The sequence below is a fragment of the Orbicella faveolata genome, unplaced genomic scaffold (genome assembly GCF_042242905.1).
Source record: "Orbicella faveolata isolate gen_17 unplaced genomic scaffold, um_ofav_v1 contig_3, whole genome shotgun sequence".
Lineage (NCBI taxonomy): Eukaryota > Metazoa > Cnidaria > Anthozoa > Scleractinia > Merulinidae > Orbicella > Orbicella faveolata.
Window position 1 is genome coordinate 21,546,620 of NW_028301558.1, and position 19,257 is coordinate 21,565,876.

At 39.5% G+C, this 19,257-nt stretch overlaps 1 protein-coding gene across 4 annotated transcripts; it reads left to right on the plus strand.

Annotated features, from left to right (window-relative positions):
• The first annotated feature begins 1,103 nt into the window (after nt 1-1,103).
• LOC110054847 (uncharacterized) lies at nt 1,104-17,844 on the plus strand. Of its 4 annotated transcripts, XM_089298164.1 has the most exons (16): nt 1,105-1,226; nt 2,040-2,150; nt 2,747-2,916; nt 7,570-7,657; nt 8,309-8,383; nt 10,256-10,353; nt 11,019-11,129; nt 11,823-11,949; nt 12,531-12,610; nt 13,001-13,075; nt 13,668-13,782; nt 14,540-14,616; nt 14,707-14,773; nt 15,407-15,489; nt 15,673-15,750; nt 16,288-17,844. In XM_089298164.1, the coding sequence occupies exons 3-16, from the start codon at nt 2,776-2,778 to the stop codon at nt 16,366-16,368; spliced, it is 1,296 nt and encodes a 431-aa protein (XP_089154290.1). In that variant the 5' UTR covers nt 1,105-1,226; nt 2,040-2,150; nt 2,747-2,775; the 3' UTR covers nt 16,369-17,844. The 4 variants fall into 4 exon arrangements, with proteins under 4 accessions (XP_089154291.1, XP_089154290.1, XP_089154292.1 ...); XM_089298165.1 differs by lacking the exon at nt 2,040-2,150 and having other exon boundaries at nt 1,104-1,226; XM_089298166.1 differs by lacking the exons at nt 1,105-1,226; nt 2,040-2,150 and adding an exon at nt 2,619-2,639.
• Nucleotides 17,845-19,257: the final 1,413 nt, after the last annotated feature.

A 19,257-nucleotide genomic window follows, 5' to 3' on the forward strand; every position in this document is an offset into this window, starting at 1 on the left:
CAACACTCGACAGCCTATTATGATTTATTATTAAATTATCAATTATTAATCAGCCCTACTCGCCCCAAAATTTTCCAAGGGTAACTGCAAAATTTGCCAGCAAAAGTATACGTGAAATACGCGCGACAATTTAAAAAAAAAAACCCTGGATACATCAAAATATTAAAAAGAAAAAGGATAAAACTGATTAAGACACCATTTACTCAAAAGAATAAAAGCCAATATGAAATTAGCCCGCTTTAAAGCAGCTGAACCAAAGTGGGCTTTAGGTAATAACTAGGTATTTTATTTGTTTTTACATATCTTGGTATCAGGATATGCAGTTACTAGAGTTCAAACGATGTATGAATAAAGGAGAGAGATAATTGATGAATTATAAAGCAGGACAAACCTTTTCAAATATCGTTATTTCCGGAGAACTTCCTGAATTTCGTGACATATAAACAATAGCCTCCATTTGACGCAGAAATATGCTCGGATATTTGTCCGCGGGTATTATCTGTTCCGAGAAGCGAACAGTTTTCCGAGAGCGCGTAGCTCGAGGAAAGCTGTGACCTTTGAGGACAGATGATGTCCAAGGACAAATATCCGACCATATTTTCGCGCCAAATGGAGGTTATTGTGTTAATTACCCTTCAAGTATTTTTCGCAACACGTACGGTTTTAAAAATTGGGGAATATCACTCGGATATTCCCCAGTTTTAGCTGGGGAATATTCAATCACGTGACGTGTTTAAACCAATCTGCGCGAGCGAAAATATTTGATGGATTATAATTAAAAATATCCTATCTTAAATTATGGAGATATTCTAGGAATTGCTGATAATTTGCAATGGGAACTGAAAATTCAATTTTTCGGAATATCCCGGGAAATATTCCGACGTGCCAGGAATATTCCACCAATTGTACGGAGTTTTAATTTAAGAAGAGTTATTTTGTGTTGAAATAAATTTGGAAAATTCTCGGAAATATTCGATGATCCATAACTGTACCGAAGATTTCTGAGAATTCTCGAGCAATTTTGAAAAGTATTGAATTTTTTTTCGTTTCCCGAAAATCACTTCGCACCTGCAGGTTAGGTTAAACTGGTTTAACCTGAAATTAAATGTTTTCAGTGGGCGTTGGTGATGCTAATCACAGCTCTGGAAGACAATTAAGAGGAATCGAGCAATTTTGCTGCGCAGTGACAAGAAGAGACTATTAATCGTTAGGAACTTCATTTTGAGGTATGAGAATGCCGTGATATTACCTTTCAGTCACATGTTTCCATTCTTCTATTTTATAAGTAACGGTTGATCAAAGAGAAACCGATCCGGGTGCAACGCGATGGCAGGTTCCCGGAAGTTTCCTTGTTTACATGTTTTAGTGGGAGTTATACATGTAGAGACACAGTGCGCGAAGCTTAGCGATCAGTAACTAGCTCGATATTCTGAAGTCTGCTCAAAGTAACCGCGCGTTATTAAATTCCTTCATTTAGGAGTGTTTAAACGTTGCGGAGCTCAAAGGACTCTATTCAGTTCACAGTTGTTATGTTATGCATGCATGCATGGATGCAGACACTCACCTTCGCATGTCGTAGTAGTACCAAATTGTCTTTGCATTAGTGTGACATTTATCCTAAGAGATATTAGCAGAGTGCTAGCAGATAAGAGTTTCAAGATTATGGTAAACGTAGGGTGTATAGCTGAATTAAGTGATATTTAAAAATATTTTATCTTGCAGTATGTCATTAAGAAATTCTGTGAATTGCTGGTAATTTGCAACGTGAACGGACGTTAGAATATTCCCGGGAAAAATGTCTAGGTCCCAGGAATATTTCCGCCAAATGTAAGGAATTTTAATTTGAAAAGGGTTATTTTACGTTGAAATGAACTCAAAAAATTCATGGGATTTTTCGAGGAACCATGACTGTACCCAAAGATTTCTGCGAATTCTAGAGAAATTTTCAAAAGTATTGAATTTTTTTTTCATTTCCCAAAAATCATTTCGCGACGGCAGGATAGGTGAAACAGACTTAACCTGAAATTAAATGTTTTCAGTGGGCGTTGGTGACGTTAATCACAGTTCTGGAAGACAATCAAGACGAATCGAGCAATTTTGCTGCGTAGTGACAAGCCGAGACCATTACTCGTTAGAAACTTCATTTTGAGGTACGAAAATGCCTTGATATTATATTTCAATCACATTTTTCCATTTTTCTACTTTATAAGTAACATATGATCAAGGAGAAACCGATCTGGGCGCAACGCTATGGCAGGTTTCCGGATGTTTCCTTGTTTACATGATTTAGGGAGAGTTATATATGTAGAGACACAGTGCGCGAAGCTTAGCGATCAGTAACTAGCTTGATATTCTCAAGGCTGCTCAAAGTAATCGCGCGTTGTTAAATTCCTTCATTTAGGAGTGTTAAAACGTTGCTGAGCTCAAAGGACTCTAGTCAGTTCACAGTTGTTATGTTATGCATGCATGCATGGATGCAGACACTCACTTTCGCATGTCGTAGTAGTATCAAATTGTTCATTAGAGTGACATTTATCCTTAGAGATATTAGCAGAGTGCTAGCAGATAAGAGTTTCAAGATTATGGTAAACGTAGGGCGAATGATAAATATATTTGCCGTTTGAAGTCAGAAATACGAGGTCAACTTGATTCGGAATGCGCCTGTTCGTTATATAAAGTAAATTAACATGATAAAGCTGCATCTGTAGACGTTTATGCAATGCTTTTGTTTTCTTCTCGTCCTCAGCAAGCAAACGGGTTTCTGCTAACTACAAGATGCCTTTAGACACAGTGTTATGCCTCGATACCTCGGGTTCCATGGGCACGAATAACAATGAGGGTATCAACCAGCTCAAAGCTGCCGCACTCAAATTCCTGGAGGGAGTAGAGGAGACTGCAAGACAAGCCAACTTAAAGGTAGAATCGAAGTGTGAAGCATTAATTTGTGATGATGCTTTAATCCTAAAGAACTACATCTGACAGAGAAATCTGCTAATCGGCCAATAGGAGTATCGATTAAGTCGTGTACGGTTTTGAAGAAGAACGCTTTGCATGTAATTGTAGAATCATAAATATTATATACCATATAGTTTTGTTTGTATTGCTGAATTCCAATTCAACACCTGATAAATTCACTGGTTGCACCTTCGGTCATTTTAGCTTCTGGGACAGAATAAAATTTTACAGTGGATATTTTTACGGAAAAGTACGTTTTACAAGCTCATTGTCGTAAAGCTTGTCTTGGTTAAGTTTAAAACAATGAAATTACACTTATTGGAGAATGAGGACACCAGTGAAGGTGAATGATAACCCAAATAAGATAAATTAAACTTGCATTCCGAGTGTTTCTTTTATAAATATTTTATTGAGCAATTCTAAGAACCAAGAAATTATTCAATACTTCAGAGTATCGAAAGTTCAGTGTGGATGATGAACGTTTTGCGTGCAACATCCAGACAAGCTATAATTATTTGCTAATTCAAGAAGAAGTTCTGGGGTTTTAACGGCTTTCTTGACACGCCGATATATTGTTTCAGTAATCGTGACTGAATAAGTGGCTATTAAGGCGCACGCGCAAAATGAGGATCAGAGCAAGCAGTTCGTGATACGTGATTGGCAACAACTGCAGCTAAACGTTGCTTCTGATCCTCTTTAAAGAAGACTTTGTGATATGTGATACGATCACGAAATAGGGATTCCTCTCCAAATACAAACATATTTCTGTTTCCAGTCAGCCGGGTAGACAGAGAGTGTTTAATATGTCGATGATTCCGATGCTTTGCGTGTGTCTGCGCTTTTTCATGTGTATTATCAGCGAGCTAAGTGCAGTCAGAGTTTGTGTTATCGATCATACCGCGATTGGACATGTGACTTTGTTACTTTTATTGCCGACAAAATCGCAATGGCAGTGATCTTTTCACCTGGTTTCAGCTTCTCGGAACACCTTTTCTTTCGTCTCGACGAACGGTTGTTTAATTAATAGATTGAACGATTAATAGACCTCATTCGCCGCCTCTGTCATTTGGATGTCACCTGGTCTCTATTGGGTAGAAAAAAAAAAAAAAAATGAGATCCACTTCGAATACACTGAAATCTCTCACGGCATTTGGGTTTTTGCATAAAATTCTGAAGCCAAGCAGCCATGGTTCATTTCTGTTGTGTTTGAGATTATATCACGGTTTTTCTTAGAATATAAAACTTGGAAAGTAAGGGAATATTACAGAACTTTACTGCAAGTCGGCTAAGTTTCAAGAATGTCCTATTTAAGGTGCTTTTTTACGGTCAACCCTCATGACCCTCACGGATATTCGTCTTCAAATATTTTCATGAACAAGTTCATTCTTCAACTTTATTATTCGATTAATTTTGAATTTTTGACAATCGCATTCGTCATAGTATTAGAAATTCGAGAAAATATAAGGAGACGAGCGATTAAGCAGATGACTATGCAGACAGAGACATAACTGTAACTGTCATGGCAAACGACATGAGATCTTAGGTCTTCTGCAGTTTGTTAACAATTCCATTTTTTTAACAAAAATTTCGAAGTACACGCTGCGTTACATGTTTATTTTGGTTTTGCAGCGATTAAATTACCCAAAATCAGGCACTTAGCGAGGTTTCTTAGCTTACGTAAACCGAAGGCTATCCGTTTTCTCCCTTTACGAACGTGTATTTTTACAAAATTAATCTCAATCTCGAAGAACTGATTAATCTAAAAATGGTTCTGAAACTTTTGCAAAAAGCGAAGATTTTTGTGGTCCAGATTATAGCGTTTTTCTACCCAAGCAGGGCCATTCGTCTCGATGTTGTTTTGGTTTTGTTCTGTTTTCACAAATGAATACAGATCAGGTCTATCTATTTAATCACAGTTGATTCATGAACTGATCACATAACGGCTGCATTCGCAAGTCATTGGTTGTTGTCAAATGTCCGATTTAGGGGTAATTATTTCATTTCAGTCATGACCATGACAAATGCGTATAGGTAGCTGTCAGTAAACGTATATCAACATAGGTAAGGACCATTATAAATTTTAAAGCGAGGGCGTTCATAATGCGAATGGGGGGAATAGATCTCGGTTTTGCAAGCAATGGACGCCGGGTAGCCATCGCGCGTCAGAATGTACAGAGTTTGTATGGGAATCCGATGACAAATCATATATGTGCAAAGTTAAGTTACAATACAAAAAAATTGCAATTACAAATCATTAAGTGACGTAACTGTGCTAGAAAAGGGCCAGTCACGTTTCAATTATCCTCATGTGATTCTTTTTTCGTGAAGTGGCGCGCACTTGTAAGCCGTGTACAAGTTCGCGGAAAAAAATGCAGACAAAGGTATGAAAAATTAAACAAAAGCCCTCTGAGAGGACATGTTGTTACTGGACATTGAATAATCACAATTGTGCAAAACAGAGTCGCAGGGTTTTAGCTTCGGTAAAGAAAGTATTGTTTTTAAATTTGAGTGTTTGACCTTTTATGTTACCTGCATCATTGTGCGCAACACTAGGGGGTCGGGAAGCCCAGGACGGGAGTAGTAAACGTGACTTGTATGGGACCGGACCAATCAGAAGGCCAGATTTCGCCCACGTGACCGCTCTAGACCAATCAGATTGCAGGATTTCAATTAAGATAGTGGATAAGGAAATGATACTCAGTCCCTTGCTCGGCCAACCATTTGGACCAATCAGAAGACCGTATTTAGACCACGTAACTCTGCAAATTACAATATTAACCCTAGATGATAACAAATCACACGGAGACAAAGGCAAATGTGGGGAAAAAAAATGTATTTTCAAAAAAATCCTAATTTTTACACTCGGGACGTGTGCTGAAGTCCTAGTGACCAGCGCCCATGAAAACATTTACAGAAATGATTAGTGTGTGCGTTTTACGTCGAAGGATACGAGTCTGTGTTGACGTAAGTAGGTGAGGGAAAGCTATTTACAAAACAATCAAAGCCTCGACATTCTCCATGTCGATATCGTCGAGCTGAACTTGTGTGTAACCGTACGGGTACGACTGAAAGGTCTGAGAGTCTACCACGCGCTTGTCAAACACCAGCCCGTAACGTTTGGTGCGAGGTCCCACTTTCAGGCGTTTGGTGGCCGGATCACGCGTGAAAAAGATGGCGGAAGCTTAAAATATCGATTAGTTTGATCAAAAATCGATTCGTGCCTGTGTTCATCTCGCGTCAGCGTTTTACTTTCGCTCGCTGTCACGCTAATAAAAATCACGCCATAACAGGAAAGAAATCAACTCTCAACAATTTTTAACGTGGTGAAAAAATTAGTTACAAAGCGGGACATGTGCCGAGGCCTAGTGTTCGCGCCCAAAAGTTTAAAATGAAGCTTAGTATGTCTAGCAAAGGGGACACGAGGGAGACAAGTAGGTTTTGTACAACATTGCGTGTGCGTGGACGTGTGCGTTGACGTGTGTTTGGCCTTAACGTGGACGTCAGTGGAGGGAGGTACCCTCTTCCCCTGCTGGCCACGTGCCAATGACGTCAGTAGAGGGGGATACCCCCATCCTCTTGCTCGTCTCGCGTCATCTGATGGCGTCAGCTTTTTTCTCTCTCGTCAGTTGTGACGCCATCATTTTTGGTCAGCGGTTTAATATCCCGCGTGTGGTCATTTCCGAGAGTTCATGTAAGTGTCACGAAGAGTCCCCCACCACTCGGAGATGAAAGAGAGCCCGAGCTACTACACAACTTTTAAAAAACGAAATAACAAACACGAAAAAAAAAAAAAAAAAAAAAGGAAAAAAAAAAGAAAAGGAAAAGAAATCATAGAATTAAGCAAAACGATGAGGAGAGGTATCAATCTTTATTGGAATTTATGATTTATGACAAAGCATTCTTCTTTACTTTTGAATGTAATGGAATCCATACTACTTGATGGTTGGTAGTGTTTTTGTTAAAATAAGGACCGCGTGTTTCTTAACTATGCGCTCCATGTGGTACCCAGTCTCTTGGCACGTTGGGGTACAAAGGGGTGGGTGTACCCACCCCTTCGCGAACTTTTAGGCCAGGAACAAGTTCGCGGAAAAAATATATATACAGGCAAATGTTTGAAAAAATTAAAAAAGTCTAGTATCTTGAATTTTTCACTCATAAATTGTTCAGAATTCAATGTTTAAGAAGCTTACTTGCTATGGGATTGCTATAAATGGGAACAAGGGTGGCGCAGTGGTGAGAGCGCTTTCCTCCCGCCAATTTGGCCGGGGTTTGACTCCTGCCCGGTACCGTGATGGTACCGTGAGTGTACAGGTAGCCATTTTGCTTTAAAAAACGTCAACAGTTATCTTATACTCAGTTTCAGTTTCTCAGAAGATGTTTTCTTTCGTCTTTACGTTCAAGGGGGCATTGTTTAAGCTAAGACAGCCGTTAATTATGGACAGCCCTGCCTCTTATCTATCCGTCCATCGTACGAAAGCAATAAATTTTGTTCAATTTGTCTGATCTAATGTACTTTCCAGTGATCATTAGCCCTTCATCCAGGCTCGTTATCCTTTTAGTGACGTTTACAGCTAGTGTTGTGTTGTAATTTTAATCCTTTACGTTTACAATTAGGAAAACGTTGCAATTGTCGAGTTTGGAGCCAAAACACAGGTTTTACACAGCTTGTCAACGGACTATTCTAGCCTTAAAGCAAAAATAGGTACGTTGCTAATGCATATGTGTCCCCTATTCCAGCTTTTATTAAAGAAATAACTTAGATACAGAGTTCAGATTCAGATATTTACAGAACATCAGAACAACTAAGTTTCTGTCATATTTAAGAACCCTTTAAGACCTTATCTGCGTACAGATGTGGTGGTTTAATTGTAAAACAGTTATCGTCATTAATAATTAACCCAGACTGGAAGGGACGGGGGTGCTTATGAGGCCCTCGCCAAGTTTGAATGGTTATAACTTAATAAGGATTACAGAAGCGAACTCCAAATTTTGTGATTTTACCTTTAATATACGACATGCTACTGATCAATCATATTGATGTATCAATAGCAACCACATTTTTTGACAAGCCTTTTCTCCAAATTTCGAATTTTGGTATTTCTTAACGCTCTTTAGCTTTCTTGCATGTGGTAACTTTTTCTTTATGTAGTAACGTTTTTAATTTTTCAGTTTTCTTGGTCAGTTTTGACTGTTTCTGAGCCATTCTTGGTGGTTTTATAACTTTTCATTAACAGCATGAAATGGAGGATGCAAGATAGTAGCTGTAATAGCTATGCCGTCATATTTTTTGGGCATGCCTTTAATCCTTTAAGTTTCGTTGCCGTAATTTTAATTAGGTCTGAATATGTTTCAGCTGGACTTACGGCTAATGGATTGACCCCAATGAAAAATGGTTTGCTGATGGCATTGCAAGAGATTGGAAAAAATGGTGAGTCATTTAATTAACATTTAACTTTTTTTTTTTCCATTTGTACCACGGAGATACTTGTCTTCCTAAGGTACGGAAATCTTCAAAGCCAGCCAATCAAATCAAAGCACAATCGAGGAATATTTTCGCCGGTCAACTTAAAAAAGCTGTGGTATCCCCTTTTCCTCCAAAACAAGACTAGGACATAAGTTAGGACGGCATTGACCAGCCTTCAAATGGGCGAGATATTGTATAGCATAAACTGTAGTAGCCTTTCGTAGTCGCTAAAAGCGCCAGACTAGCTCAAATGTGCGTTGCAAAATAAACTTGGTACTTATCAGCTACTTTACTTTTGTAGCATCACTACTCAGGCTGCCAAGTCTGCTTATCAGCTATAGGAGTTCAGTTGGCTTTCTTCCTTGCAGAGGACGCTCCAACTCTTTCATTACATACTCTTGTTCCTTAGCAACCTTGTCTTACACTCGCAAGTTCCTAGACAGCTCAGTGTCTGTTTATAGGGACCTATGAGAAGCCTGCTAAGTGATGGAGCTGCTTTCAGACTGTGATACAGGCTAGGTTGAATTTCTGTTGCAATTGCGCTGTACCCAATTTAAATTCTACTAGCAGTCCATTCAAGGAGACTTAAGCTTTCAATGAATCTTCTGTACTTCCTTGAACAGCAGTTAGCTCAGTGAGTTCACCCAGGAAGAGCTCTTCTTTATTCTTGTCTCTCAGGAAAATTCACTTCATCCACTCTCTAGTCTAACTGAGATCTGCAGACCTTTTCTAATGTCCTACTTTGGAGCACTTATCACATTTTAATTGTCTAGCTGGAAATTGTCCTTTTGGCTGTAGTTGACCCAGGCACCTTGAACATTGTGCTCAGGTGTCTTCTTATTTTTAGGCTTGAGTGTTTTCTTTTTATTATTCATGTCTTCTTGGGAATCTTTTCCCAATCCGTTGGATAAACGCGGGCCACATTAGCTGGTGGTGGCTCAGATTTTGTTTCCTGTAAGACAGTTTGCCGCTCCTTAATTAACTGTCTCCAACTGCCTGGTTTTTGTAATTGCTTTTTCTAAAGCCCGGTTGCAGTTGTTCAGAGAGCTTTTTTTCTCTCATCCCTACCATGATTTCATCTTGGATGAGATCGTCTCTTAGTGTTCCAAATTGGCAGATCAGCATGCAAGACAATGCAAATCTGTTATGAAATTAGCCACCGACTCACCATCTTGTTAACTTCTTAGGATAAATTTCGCTCACTCAAATATCCCGTTTCTCTTCACCACGAAATGAGCTTTAAACTTTCCTTTAACCACGCTATACTGCTTCACTTTTTCAGTTGTTATTCCGAATGACACTACGATATTGTCGGCTCCTTCGCTCGTCGAATAAATCAAAGTGTTCACATGGCTCACGCCGTCGTCCTTTTGGTTCAGTCAAGTCGCTTCTCGAAATCGTTAGAAAAGCTTTATCCAGCGCGACCATTCCTCGCTTTTGAAGTTGAATTTTTCAGGTGGTGAAACTTGCTAACTCGCCATGGGTATCTGTTGAACCATGCTCTGCTGTACAGGGGCGGCGACTTGTGGTTGTGAACGGTAAGCGCCAGCTTTGTTGTGCTCTTCAACTTCTTGTGGTTGTTCAGCTTAAGTTCTGGTTTGGTCTCCCATATGTCCGCTGTTTCTGATTCTTCTTAAGTTTAAAGGCTATTGGGACTTGCCACCATGTCGAGTTATTTTGGTTTAAAGTAGTCTTCAGTGAACATGTGGCTACTTCAAGACAACATCTTTAATAACCAACATGCATCTCACACGTAACTAACTTTGACAATACTTGATGTAAGCTCATACAACAAAAACTTCTCCACATACCTTTGTCTTTTAATGTTAACTACAGGAGGAGTGGTAAGTGTAAATGGAAGAAAGCTTTGCCCACGTATCATTCTGATGACTGATGGGAAGCCTACAGATGAAAACTGTCAAGACGGACAGCAAGTAAGAACATCTAAAATAATTAATGGGAAGCTCTCCAAGGGGGCAAGACGAAACAAATCCTGCACTCTGTTTGGCTTTACGAGCAGGCTTTCCAACTCAGTTAAATTACTGGGTCCTGTTGGACCCAGTTCAAACTACGCCAGAGGAATTTGAAAAAGGAGGTTTCATTCTAAAAACGTGTCAAATGTTTTCCGTCCACACCACACCGGAGGAATTTAAAAAACAACAATCACCGGTCATTTTCGATTTACGTTTGTGGAAAACTTGGTCAGGGAATTCGCATGATTATCGTCTTTGCTTTCGAAAAGCTCCGTTTTCGTGACGGGGGTGGGTCTAACCGTGGAAAATAAGGCGTGCTTTCACATTTCTCCAGTGTAGTGTGGACGCTGTCTAAGATAGATGGCGAGCTTTATGCAATATAACATTTTAAGTCTTCTACTGACTACTGCGAGTTCGGCCAAGATGGCTGAATGATCCAATATCCAGCCATATTGGCCTCACGTTTGGTCAACATTTATTGTGTTTAAGTAAAATTGACCAATATTGCCGGAAAAACTGGCCTTCTAGGCGTGATTTCAAATTAATATCGAAACTTGAGTACAAACGTCTACAGAAACATGACCTATGTTACGAAATCATTTAGCCCGATCCAATTTGGTCTTCAGGCTTCTATTGGAGTCTTGTTGGTTGCGGAGATGTTCGGGCCTCGCTGGCAGGAGGTAGGCCTTCCATACAAAATCCCCATTGCTTGTGTTGGATGCGGAAGTGCAGATAAGGTAATGTCCACAAAGTACGTTGTCAAACGATTGATTATTTCGTGTTTGGCATTAGCTAAGTTGTCAATTGAGACCTGTATAACGCGTTAGTTTGTTACGTCAAAGGAGGAAGTGGACAATGCGAAAGTTCTCCAGTGCACTTCTTATATTTTGGCACTTAGGTTTGCCAATTGATAAATAGTTGTTTCCTTGTAATTGAGGGTGCCAGTGTATGCTTTTGTTGGTACAGCAAAGATCCTCTTTCTACTAGGATAAGTATAGTTATATTTAGATATCAGAAGAATAAACGGGAAACGTAAACTAACCAAGCACGCCCCAGTTCCAAGCGCTGCCAAGGATATTTTGCAATCGTCTATTAATTCGCCTACTTATATACTTTTGCCTCAGGAAACCTCACTGTCCCTCCTTTGACCCTCTGTATAGAGCGAGCCACTTCAGATACTTTCCTGCGAGAATAAGAAATTTTTCTGCGATCTTCATTCAACAAGAAAACAAAAACAAAAACAAAAATGATTTAAATCACTATGACAAGAAATCGTTACACATACGCAGAAGGGTGCAAAAGGCCCTTAAATCTCTAGATGAGAATGCCATGCTTTGATTTAACTGATATTTAATACACTTTTTTGAAAGCAAAACGAGGGATAGATAAAGGGTTTATTTGATTCCTTTTAAATTTTTTGCCGCTGAAAGCAACTTTTGGAGAGAATTGCACAAACAACTGGAGGGATGTACGTGATGGTTCAAAACATGGATGAGCTCAGCACATTCTTTAAGAGACAGGTGTTGCTGTCACGGTTCATCGCTCAGTTTGCGCATGGTGAGTGACGTGACGGGTACTTTTGTGACAGTTGCAAGGATATGCTAATGCGATATACTATTGACACTCCCTCAACAACCCTGAAGCTAAGGGACATTTATTTTAATAAGTTGCCTCCTCCCTCCAACAAATGCCACCAGAGATCAAATTCCTGTCAAATGTATTAATTGCTATTTATGGAAGCATGGTCGGCAGACATCCGTTTGCTTCTTCGGTGTTATTCTTGTCAACAATAATACTTCATTTCGTCGACCTAAAAATTGCATGGGTGTTTGACCATGGCAGGGTTAGTTATGCTGGTTAACCCACATTCGGACCAAACTGCTTCTGTAGTATCATACTCAAGAAAGAATCCCTGTAGCATGAAGTCGCTGTGAGTATTACTACTCCTCAGGGAAGACATCTGGTCCGAACCAATTCCAGGTTTTGTCGGTTGCCCTAACTGCTCGCTTATTGCAATTGGTGGGGAAGGTATCAAATATTCAATATCGGTTAGATCAGTAGGGAAAAAACAGGTAAAGAAGTTATCGCAGTCACTCTTTCTTGATAATAAGTAAACTATTGCTTTTCTCTCTCAACAGACATGGCTAAGCTTCATTCGTTGCTTGCGTTACAGCAGTTTATGCAGGGCCTCGGGGAAGATACGGATGAAGCTGAGCTGGTAAGATCATGCAACCAACGGACCAACGGAGCGAAGTGATGTATGGACAGAACACGGACAACCAGACAAACGAAAGGCTAAATTGAAAAAAAAAAAAAAACAAAACAAAAACAAAAACAAAAAACACTTTTAGCCGGATTTTGTAAGTGTGCACATCCCTAAAGCTTGACGCAGCGTGACAATACTCCATAGTTTCAATTGCTCCTCTGTATTTGAGGCTATAAACGACAATGATTCTTTGATAGACGTACTCAGACAGCCTAATTGGACAGAACATTCTGTATGACATATTATTATTTTTAGACTGGACAGCATTTAGTCTTATAATCACTCATAACGATTAGAATTACTTTTAAGATAAAATTGATCCGTTTGAGTTTTCTGTTGTAGCGTCCTCTCATGGCGCTGCTCTTGGCGATGTTAGTCGCCGAAGATGATGACGATGACGATGACGATGGAGATGGAGTGAGTCTAACTCGGCTTTACACAACACTTAAAAATGTGGCGATATTTCTGTCAAGATATATTTATTAGACATTTTAGTGTGCACAATTTCTTTACGTTCTTGGGAGTCTCCAAGTTTTTGGGCGGTGATATTGTGAGGACCGTGCGATGAGAATATCGTGACAGTGCGGTCGGCTGCAGTAAGAGTGAAAGTGTCCCAAGCGAGCTTGTATAATGAGAGGTTGGGTGTCTTGACACGGCTTAAGACTGACCTTTAACGAGATTCCACGGTCACGACTGGCAAAAGTTGTAAACTTTAAGCGTGCAATTCTGATTGAGAACTAACAAAGTACTTATAGACGTGCCACCAACTCACAGAAACTGCATATTTTTTTCTGTCTCTCTACTTCTCCTCGTTTATTGTCTCGTTCGAAGAGAAACGTCCAGGAAAAATTTTCTTTTAACAGGAATGTGTTCTACCGTTGTATACTACACGAAACCAGTGTAGAGATTATTGAATAGCGATAAAATCGGCAAAACAATAAAGGAAAATTAAGATCAAATATTGTCGCCTATAATCTAATGATTATTTTCTTTCATTAAATTCCATCAGAATTATCCTAAACCTCCTCCAGTTGGGTCACGTGTTCGAAGGGGAGCACACTGGAAATATGGAAATCAAGATGGAGGAAGAGCTGGTACCATCATAAAAACAGATGGTATACCTGGTTAGTTCCGCTGTCGGTAATGTTTTACCGTAGAATTCTGAAAGTAACGCCCCATGCCCCGAAAATAACGGCTCCCCAAATTAACGTTCATTATTTATCTTCCTAATGATCTCCGGAAGTAACAGTCCCTCCGAAAGTAACGACCCACCTGAAAGTAGCCACCGTTTTGTAACGCCTTCTCAGTCGTTCAGTGTTGCGTTACGCATCCCGTCATCCCCTAGTTCTAATACGGGACTTAAAAAAAAGGGTTCCTCGTGCTAGCAGAACGTTTTCGCAACGTCCGTGTATTTTCAGTGTGTATTTGTAGCTTCGTTACCTGTTTACTCAAGCTTCACCCGAAGCCATTCCCGAGTACGTTCCATTACAGTCTTTGACAATCTTATCCGGACATTGTGGTAAGGAAATCCTGTCATGCCTTACTTTGAACTTTAACATGTTCAAGCTGTAATAATTCGTCCCAACACCGTGGAAAATAAACCGGAGTAGAACTGTTAGACGTGTGGATCGTACCAATGTTTCTCGCGCCCCGTTCTGCATAGAAAGGCGGCCGCTACAGTTTGAAGAAGTCACTAAAAGAGAAACTCTCTGATCTCGAGCGCAGTATGAACAGTCTGATTACAGGACTGAACAACTTAGAGAGTTATTTGTGATTCTGTGGTAATAAAGATTCTGTGGTAATAATATTCTTTTATTTGTATGGACCTGTGCTAGGCCTAGTGATTTGAGGAGTCTTTGATTATATCACGAACAATTTCAGGTTGGGTGGATGTTCAGTGGGACAATGGGACTAAAAACTCCTACCGCTTTGGAAAAGATTCTGCTTTTGATGTTAAGGTAAGACAGATAATTTTACGCTCCCAAAGCGCTTACATTCCTACGTGAGTATTAACGCGTTTTGTATGCAATAACACTGTCAAATCGTAGGTTTGTGATGAAAACAGACGCGTGCTACTTCTGGAGGGAGTTCAAGTGGGATGTCGTGTGATCAGAGGTTAGAGAGCTCACAATGTACTTGTTAATTTTTTAAAAGTAACATATACTTACAATATTCTCTCAATAGCATCATAAAAGAAAATGCATGGCAATCGGGATGCTGGAATCTCAGTTATCAGTTGAACAAATAGATTCCACGTTTCCGTGCGTCTGTTCAGTAATTAATCACAGATGACGTCAAAATACAATAAGAACAAAAAAGTGGCTCACGAGGTGATAGCCGAGTGTGTCACGGACGTTTTTGGCATATTTTGAAGTAGGGCAACATAGAATCTACTTGTTTTATATAATACGTTAATGACGTCATACATGCATGATGTAAGGTCTGTCTTGCAATTGATAAAAAGTAACAACCAGTCAAAATGCGAGAATAATTCGGCATATTATATAATATATATTTGACAATTTGTCAGCTATCATTAGATTTTGCAGATCTCAGATTTCACCTATCAGGCAAAAATACGTCTTTTCTCAGGTAATTGAGGCAATTTTAACAACTTTTGATCACTTTCGACCGGACTGAGCAACAACTCGCGGACACAAACAGCTGCCAGAAAAATCGAAATTTATAGCTTTCCGCCAATAACAGCTCTCCTAGTGTGTTTTTTCATTATGTCTTATGAATTTTTAGGACCGGATTGGAAATGGGGAAACCAGGACGGTGGAGCGGGAAACATTGGTCGCGTCTTCAGTGTTGCGAATGGAGTTGCAAAGGTAATCAAAGTTCTTGCTGATCATGAAAGTAGATTACGCCCTCCCTCCGCCTTTGGTTTTTCTTCTCCAAACCAGTTAAACAAGTTATTGCATGGATATTAGAAATGCTTAACAATTGCTTTGAAAGTAATTCTTTCCTTTTTGGTCTGAAAGGGTTAAGTTTACGTCTTTACCCATGCGCAGGTTCGTTGGCCCAATGGACACACCAACACCTATCGCAACGGTGCAGAAGGGGCAAATGACGTACTCGTTCATCCTGCGGTGAGTTTTGGACGACTAGGTGGAGAAATAAACATAACTTGACTGTAAAAGCCTTTCTGTACGTGTTTGATTTCAAAAGGAACTTAACAGAGCTTCATTTGGTTTCTCTGATTAGTTCGTCACAGCTAGCATACGTTAGAGCCGAGTAAAGGTAAAGTCTGTATAACAGCTAAGTGACCCATCAGGCCGGAGCTTATCCCGGTTTCTCTAACATGAAGTGACTAGGAGTGTTTCTACTCCCCCCTGGATGGGATGCTAGTCCATCGCAGGGCTAACACCATCATTAAGTTCGCAAGTACCTATTTACACACCTGGGTGGAGAGAGGCACTGTGGGAGTAAAGTGTTTTGCCCAAGAACAAAACACAATGTCCCCGGTTAGGGTTAGAACCCGGACCGCTCGATCGGGAGACGAGCGCACCTACTATGAGGCCACAGCTAATTTCGCACCCAAATTGTTCCTTTTTCAAACGGTTACCAATTGACCTGCCGTACATTCCATTGGTTTTTTTTTTTTTTTTTTTTTTTTTTTTTTTTAGGACGTTGTCATGATACCTTCCTTTTCGCCAGGCTCAACACCACCGCTGGTAGTGCGCTCTGAGTCTTGTTATTTGTTATAAAGCCAATTAGATTCATCGCAGGATTCCTGTTTCGCTGACAACATATATATATAAAACTAAACTCCAGTGATATTGCGTAGTCCGACTCGTTGTTAACCTAATGTAGCTTTGAGAAGTTGAGAATCAATGATTTGTTACCACCTAGCTCAAGCTGATTAAGTGCCTGCCTCGCGTATAGTTAAATTGTAGGAAGGAATGGCTTCTAATTGCAGAACATTCACTGAAATTCGGGAAGATTAATATTTTTGAAGGGACTAAGCGGCGTAAAAACGATACACGAAAAGGAGATTTCTAGACAGTGTCTATGTCGGCCATACTAGACAAGATTACATTTATCGCAAAGGTTCTCTTAGAGTTCACCGCTATAACGCCCGTATCTTGTTATAACCTGATGAAGTACGTTTTCAACTGGAGTAGCAATTAGTTGATAAGCGCAATGAAGTAGTAAAGGAAAATTGAAGCAGCAGGTACGCCGATACCTTTCACATCAGACTGTTTCAATTTTAGAGGTAATAAACCACACGTGAACGAAGCCCGCCGGGGATAGGGTCTTTCACACCAAGAAGGTTACCTATCTTACCTTCCTTTAAGATAGGTAACCTTCGTTCACGTGTGGTTTATAAGTTTACATGTGCGGGCTGTAATGCCTGTTATGTCGGCGAAACCTCCCGACATTTTTCCACACGCGTACCTGAGCACTTAGCCGTTGATAGGGCCTCTCACATCTTCAAACATCTTCAGAATTCTGAACGTTGTCGCTCATTGTGTTCAATAGACTGCTTTCATATTTTAGATCACGCCACTACCAGCTTTCAACTCAAGATAAAGGAGACTATCCATATTCAAAAAGAACTACCTTGCCTCAATCAGCAATTACACCATGTAAATCTAAAATTATCTTTTTAATTTACACCTTTTCACGTTCTGTTGTTACTATTTGTCTTAATTAGCGTTTTTGGCCTACTTATTATTCAACTTTGTAATCATTCATCCAACTGAAGATGACAGAAGTTCTGTCGAAACATGTCTTTCAAACTTAAAAAATTGGTCGTTTTCCTTAAAATCTTGACTTACAGTATATCGTAAAAAGACGCATTCCTTAATGGTGTTTATGAATTGGTAGAGCAACGGCTAAATGGCATGAGAGAAACTGATAGTAGTCCCTATAAGAGATTGGTGGCATTATATCGCTGACCGCCAATTATTAGTAAGCTGACACAAAGACGACCTAAGATGTAATTTGTTAAGAGCATCATATCCGTCAAGAGATTTAGATCCATTGATTATTCGCGTGACAATTAGACTTTAACGTTTCTGGCTCTGTAGCTGTGTAGGTAAATACATAAATGTTATAATAGGGGCTGCAAAAGCGGCCTAGGCTCCAAACATGACCACTTGGTCAAAATGGCTCTGTAGCTAAAATTGATATGGAAAAGAAATGATAATAAAGTTACATTGAGTTTTCATTTTGCATCATACGTTGTCTATGTGGTGTTTTTGGACTGTTCTGGAGCATTGTAACCGTATTTTAGCAGAATTTTGATTTTTATGCTACTCTTACCTAAATTATCGCAAGGGATACCTACACGAGCCTCCCTCGACACTACAACACTCGACAGCCTATTATGATTTATTATTAAATTATCAATTATTAATCAGCCCTACTCGCCCCAAAATTTTCCAAGGGTAACTGCAAAATTTGCCAGCAAAAGTATACGTGAAATACGCGCGACAATTTAAAAAAAAAAAACCTGGATACATCAAAATATTAAAAAGAAAAAGGATAAAACTGATTAAGACACCATTTACTCAAAAGAATAAAAGCCAATATGAAATTAGCCCGCTTTAAAGCAGCTGAACCAAAGTGGGCTTTAGGTAATAACTAGGTATTTTATTTGTTTTTACATATCTTGGTATCAGGATATGCAGTTACTAGAGTTCAAACGATGTATGAATAAAGGAGAGAGATAATTGATGAATTATAAAGCAGGACAAACCTTTTCAAATATCGCTCTTTCCGGAGAACTTCCTGAATTTCGTGACATATAAACAATAGCCTCCATTTGACGCAGAAATATGCTCGGATATTTGTCCGCGGGCATTATCTGTTCCGAGAAGCGAACAGTTTTCCGAGAGAGCGTAGCTCGAGGAAAACTGTGACCTTTGAGGACAGATGATGTCCAAGGACAAATATCCGACCATATTTTCGCGCCAAATGGAGGTTATTGTGTTAATTACCCTTCAAGTATTTTTCGCAACACGTGCGGTTTTAAAAATTGGGGAATATCACTCGGATATTCCCCAGTTTTAGCTGGGGAATATTCAATCACGTGACGTGTTTAAACCAATCTGCGCGAGCGAAAATATTTGATGGATTATAATTAAAAATATTCTATCTTAAATTATGGAGATATTCTAGGAATTGCTGTTATTTTGCAATGGGAACTGAAAATTCAATTTTTCGGAATATTCCCGGGAAATATTCCGAAGTCCCAGGAATATTCCACCAATTGTACGGAGTTTTAATTTAAAAAGAGTTATTTTGTGTTGAAATAAATTTGGAAAATTCTCGGAAATATTCGATGATCCATAACTGTACCCGAAGATTTCTGAGAATTCTCGAGCAATTTTGAAAAGTATTGAATTTTTTTCGTTTCCCGAAAATCACTTCGCACCTGCAGGTTAGGTTAAACTGGTTTAACCTGAAATTAAATGTTTTCAGTGGGCGTTGGTGATGCTAATCACAGCTCTGGAAGACAATTAATAGGAATCGAGCAATTTTGCTGCGCAGTGACAAGAAGAGACTATTAATCGTTAGAAACTTCATTTTGAGGTATGAGAATGCCGTGATATTACCTTTCAGTCACATGTTTCCATTCTTCTATTTTA

Coding starts and splice junctions, on each gene's coding strand:
- LOC110054847 (XM_089298165.1), top strand. CDS start 2,776: ATGCCTTTAGACACAGTGTTATGCCTCGATACCTCGGGTTCCATGGGC. Junction 11,130..11,822: donor GATGCGGAAGTGCAGATAAG/GTAATGTCCACA, acceptor TGCCGCTGAAAG/CAACTTTTGGAGAGAATTGC. Junction 14,617..14,706: donor ATTCTGCTTTTGATGTTAAG/GTAAGACAGATA, acceptor GTCAAATCGTAG/GTTTGTGATGAAAACAGACG.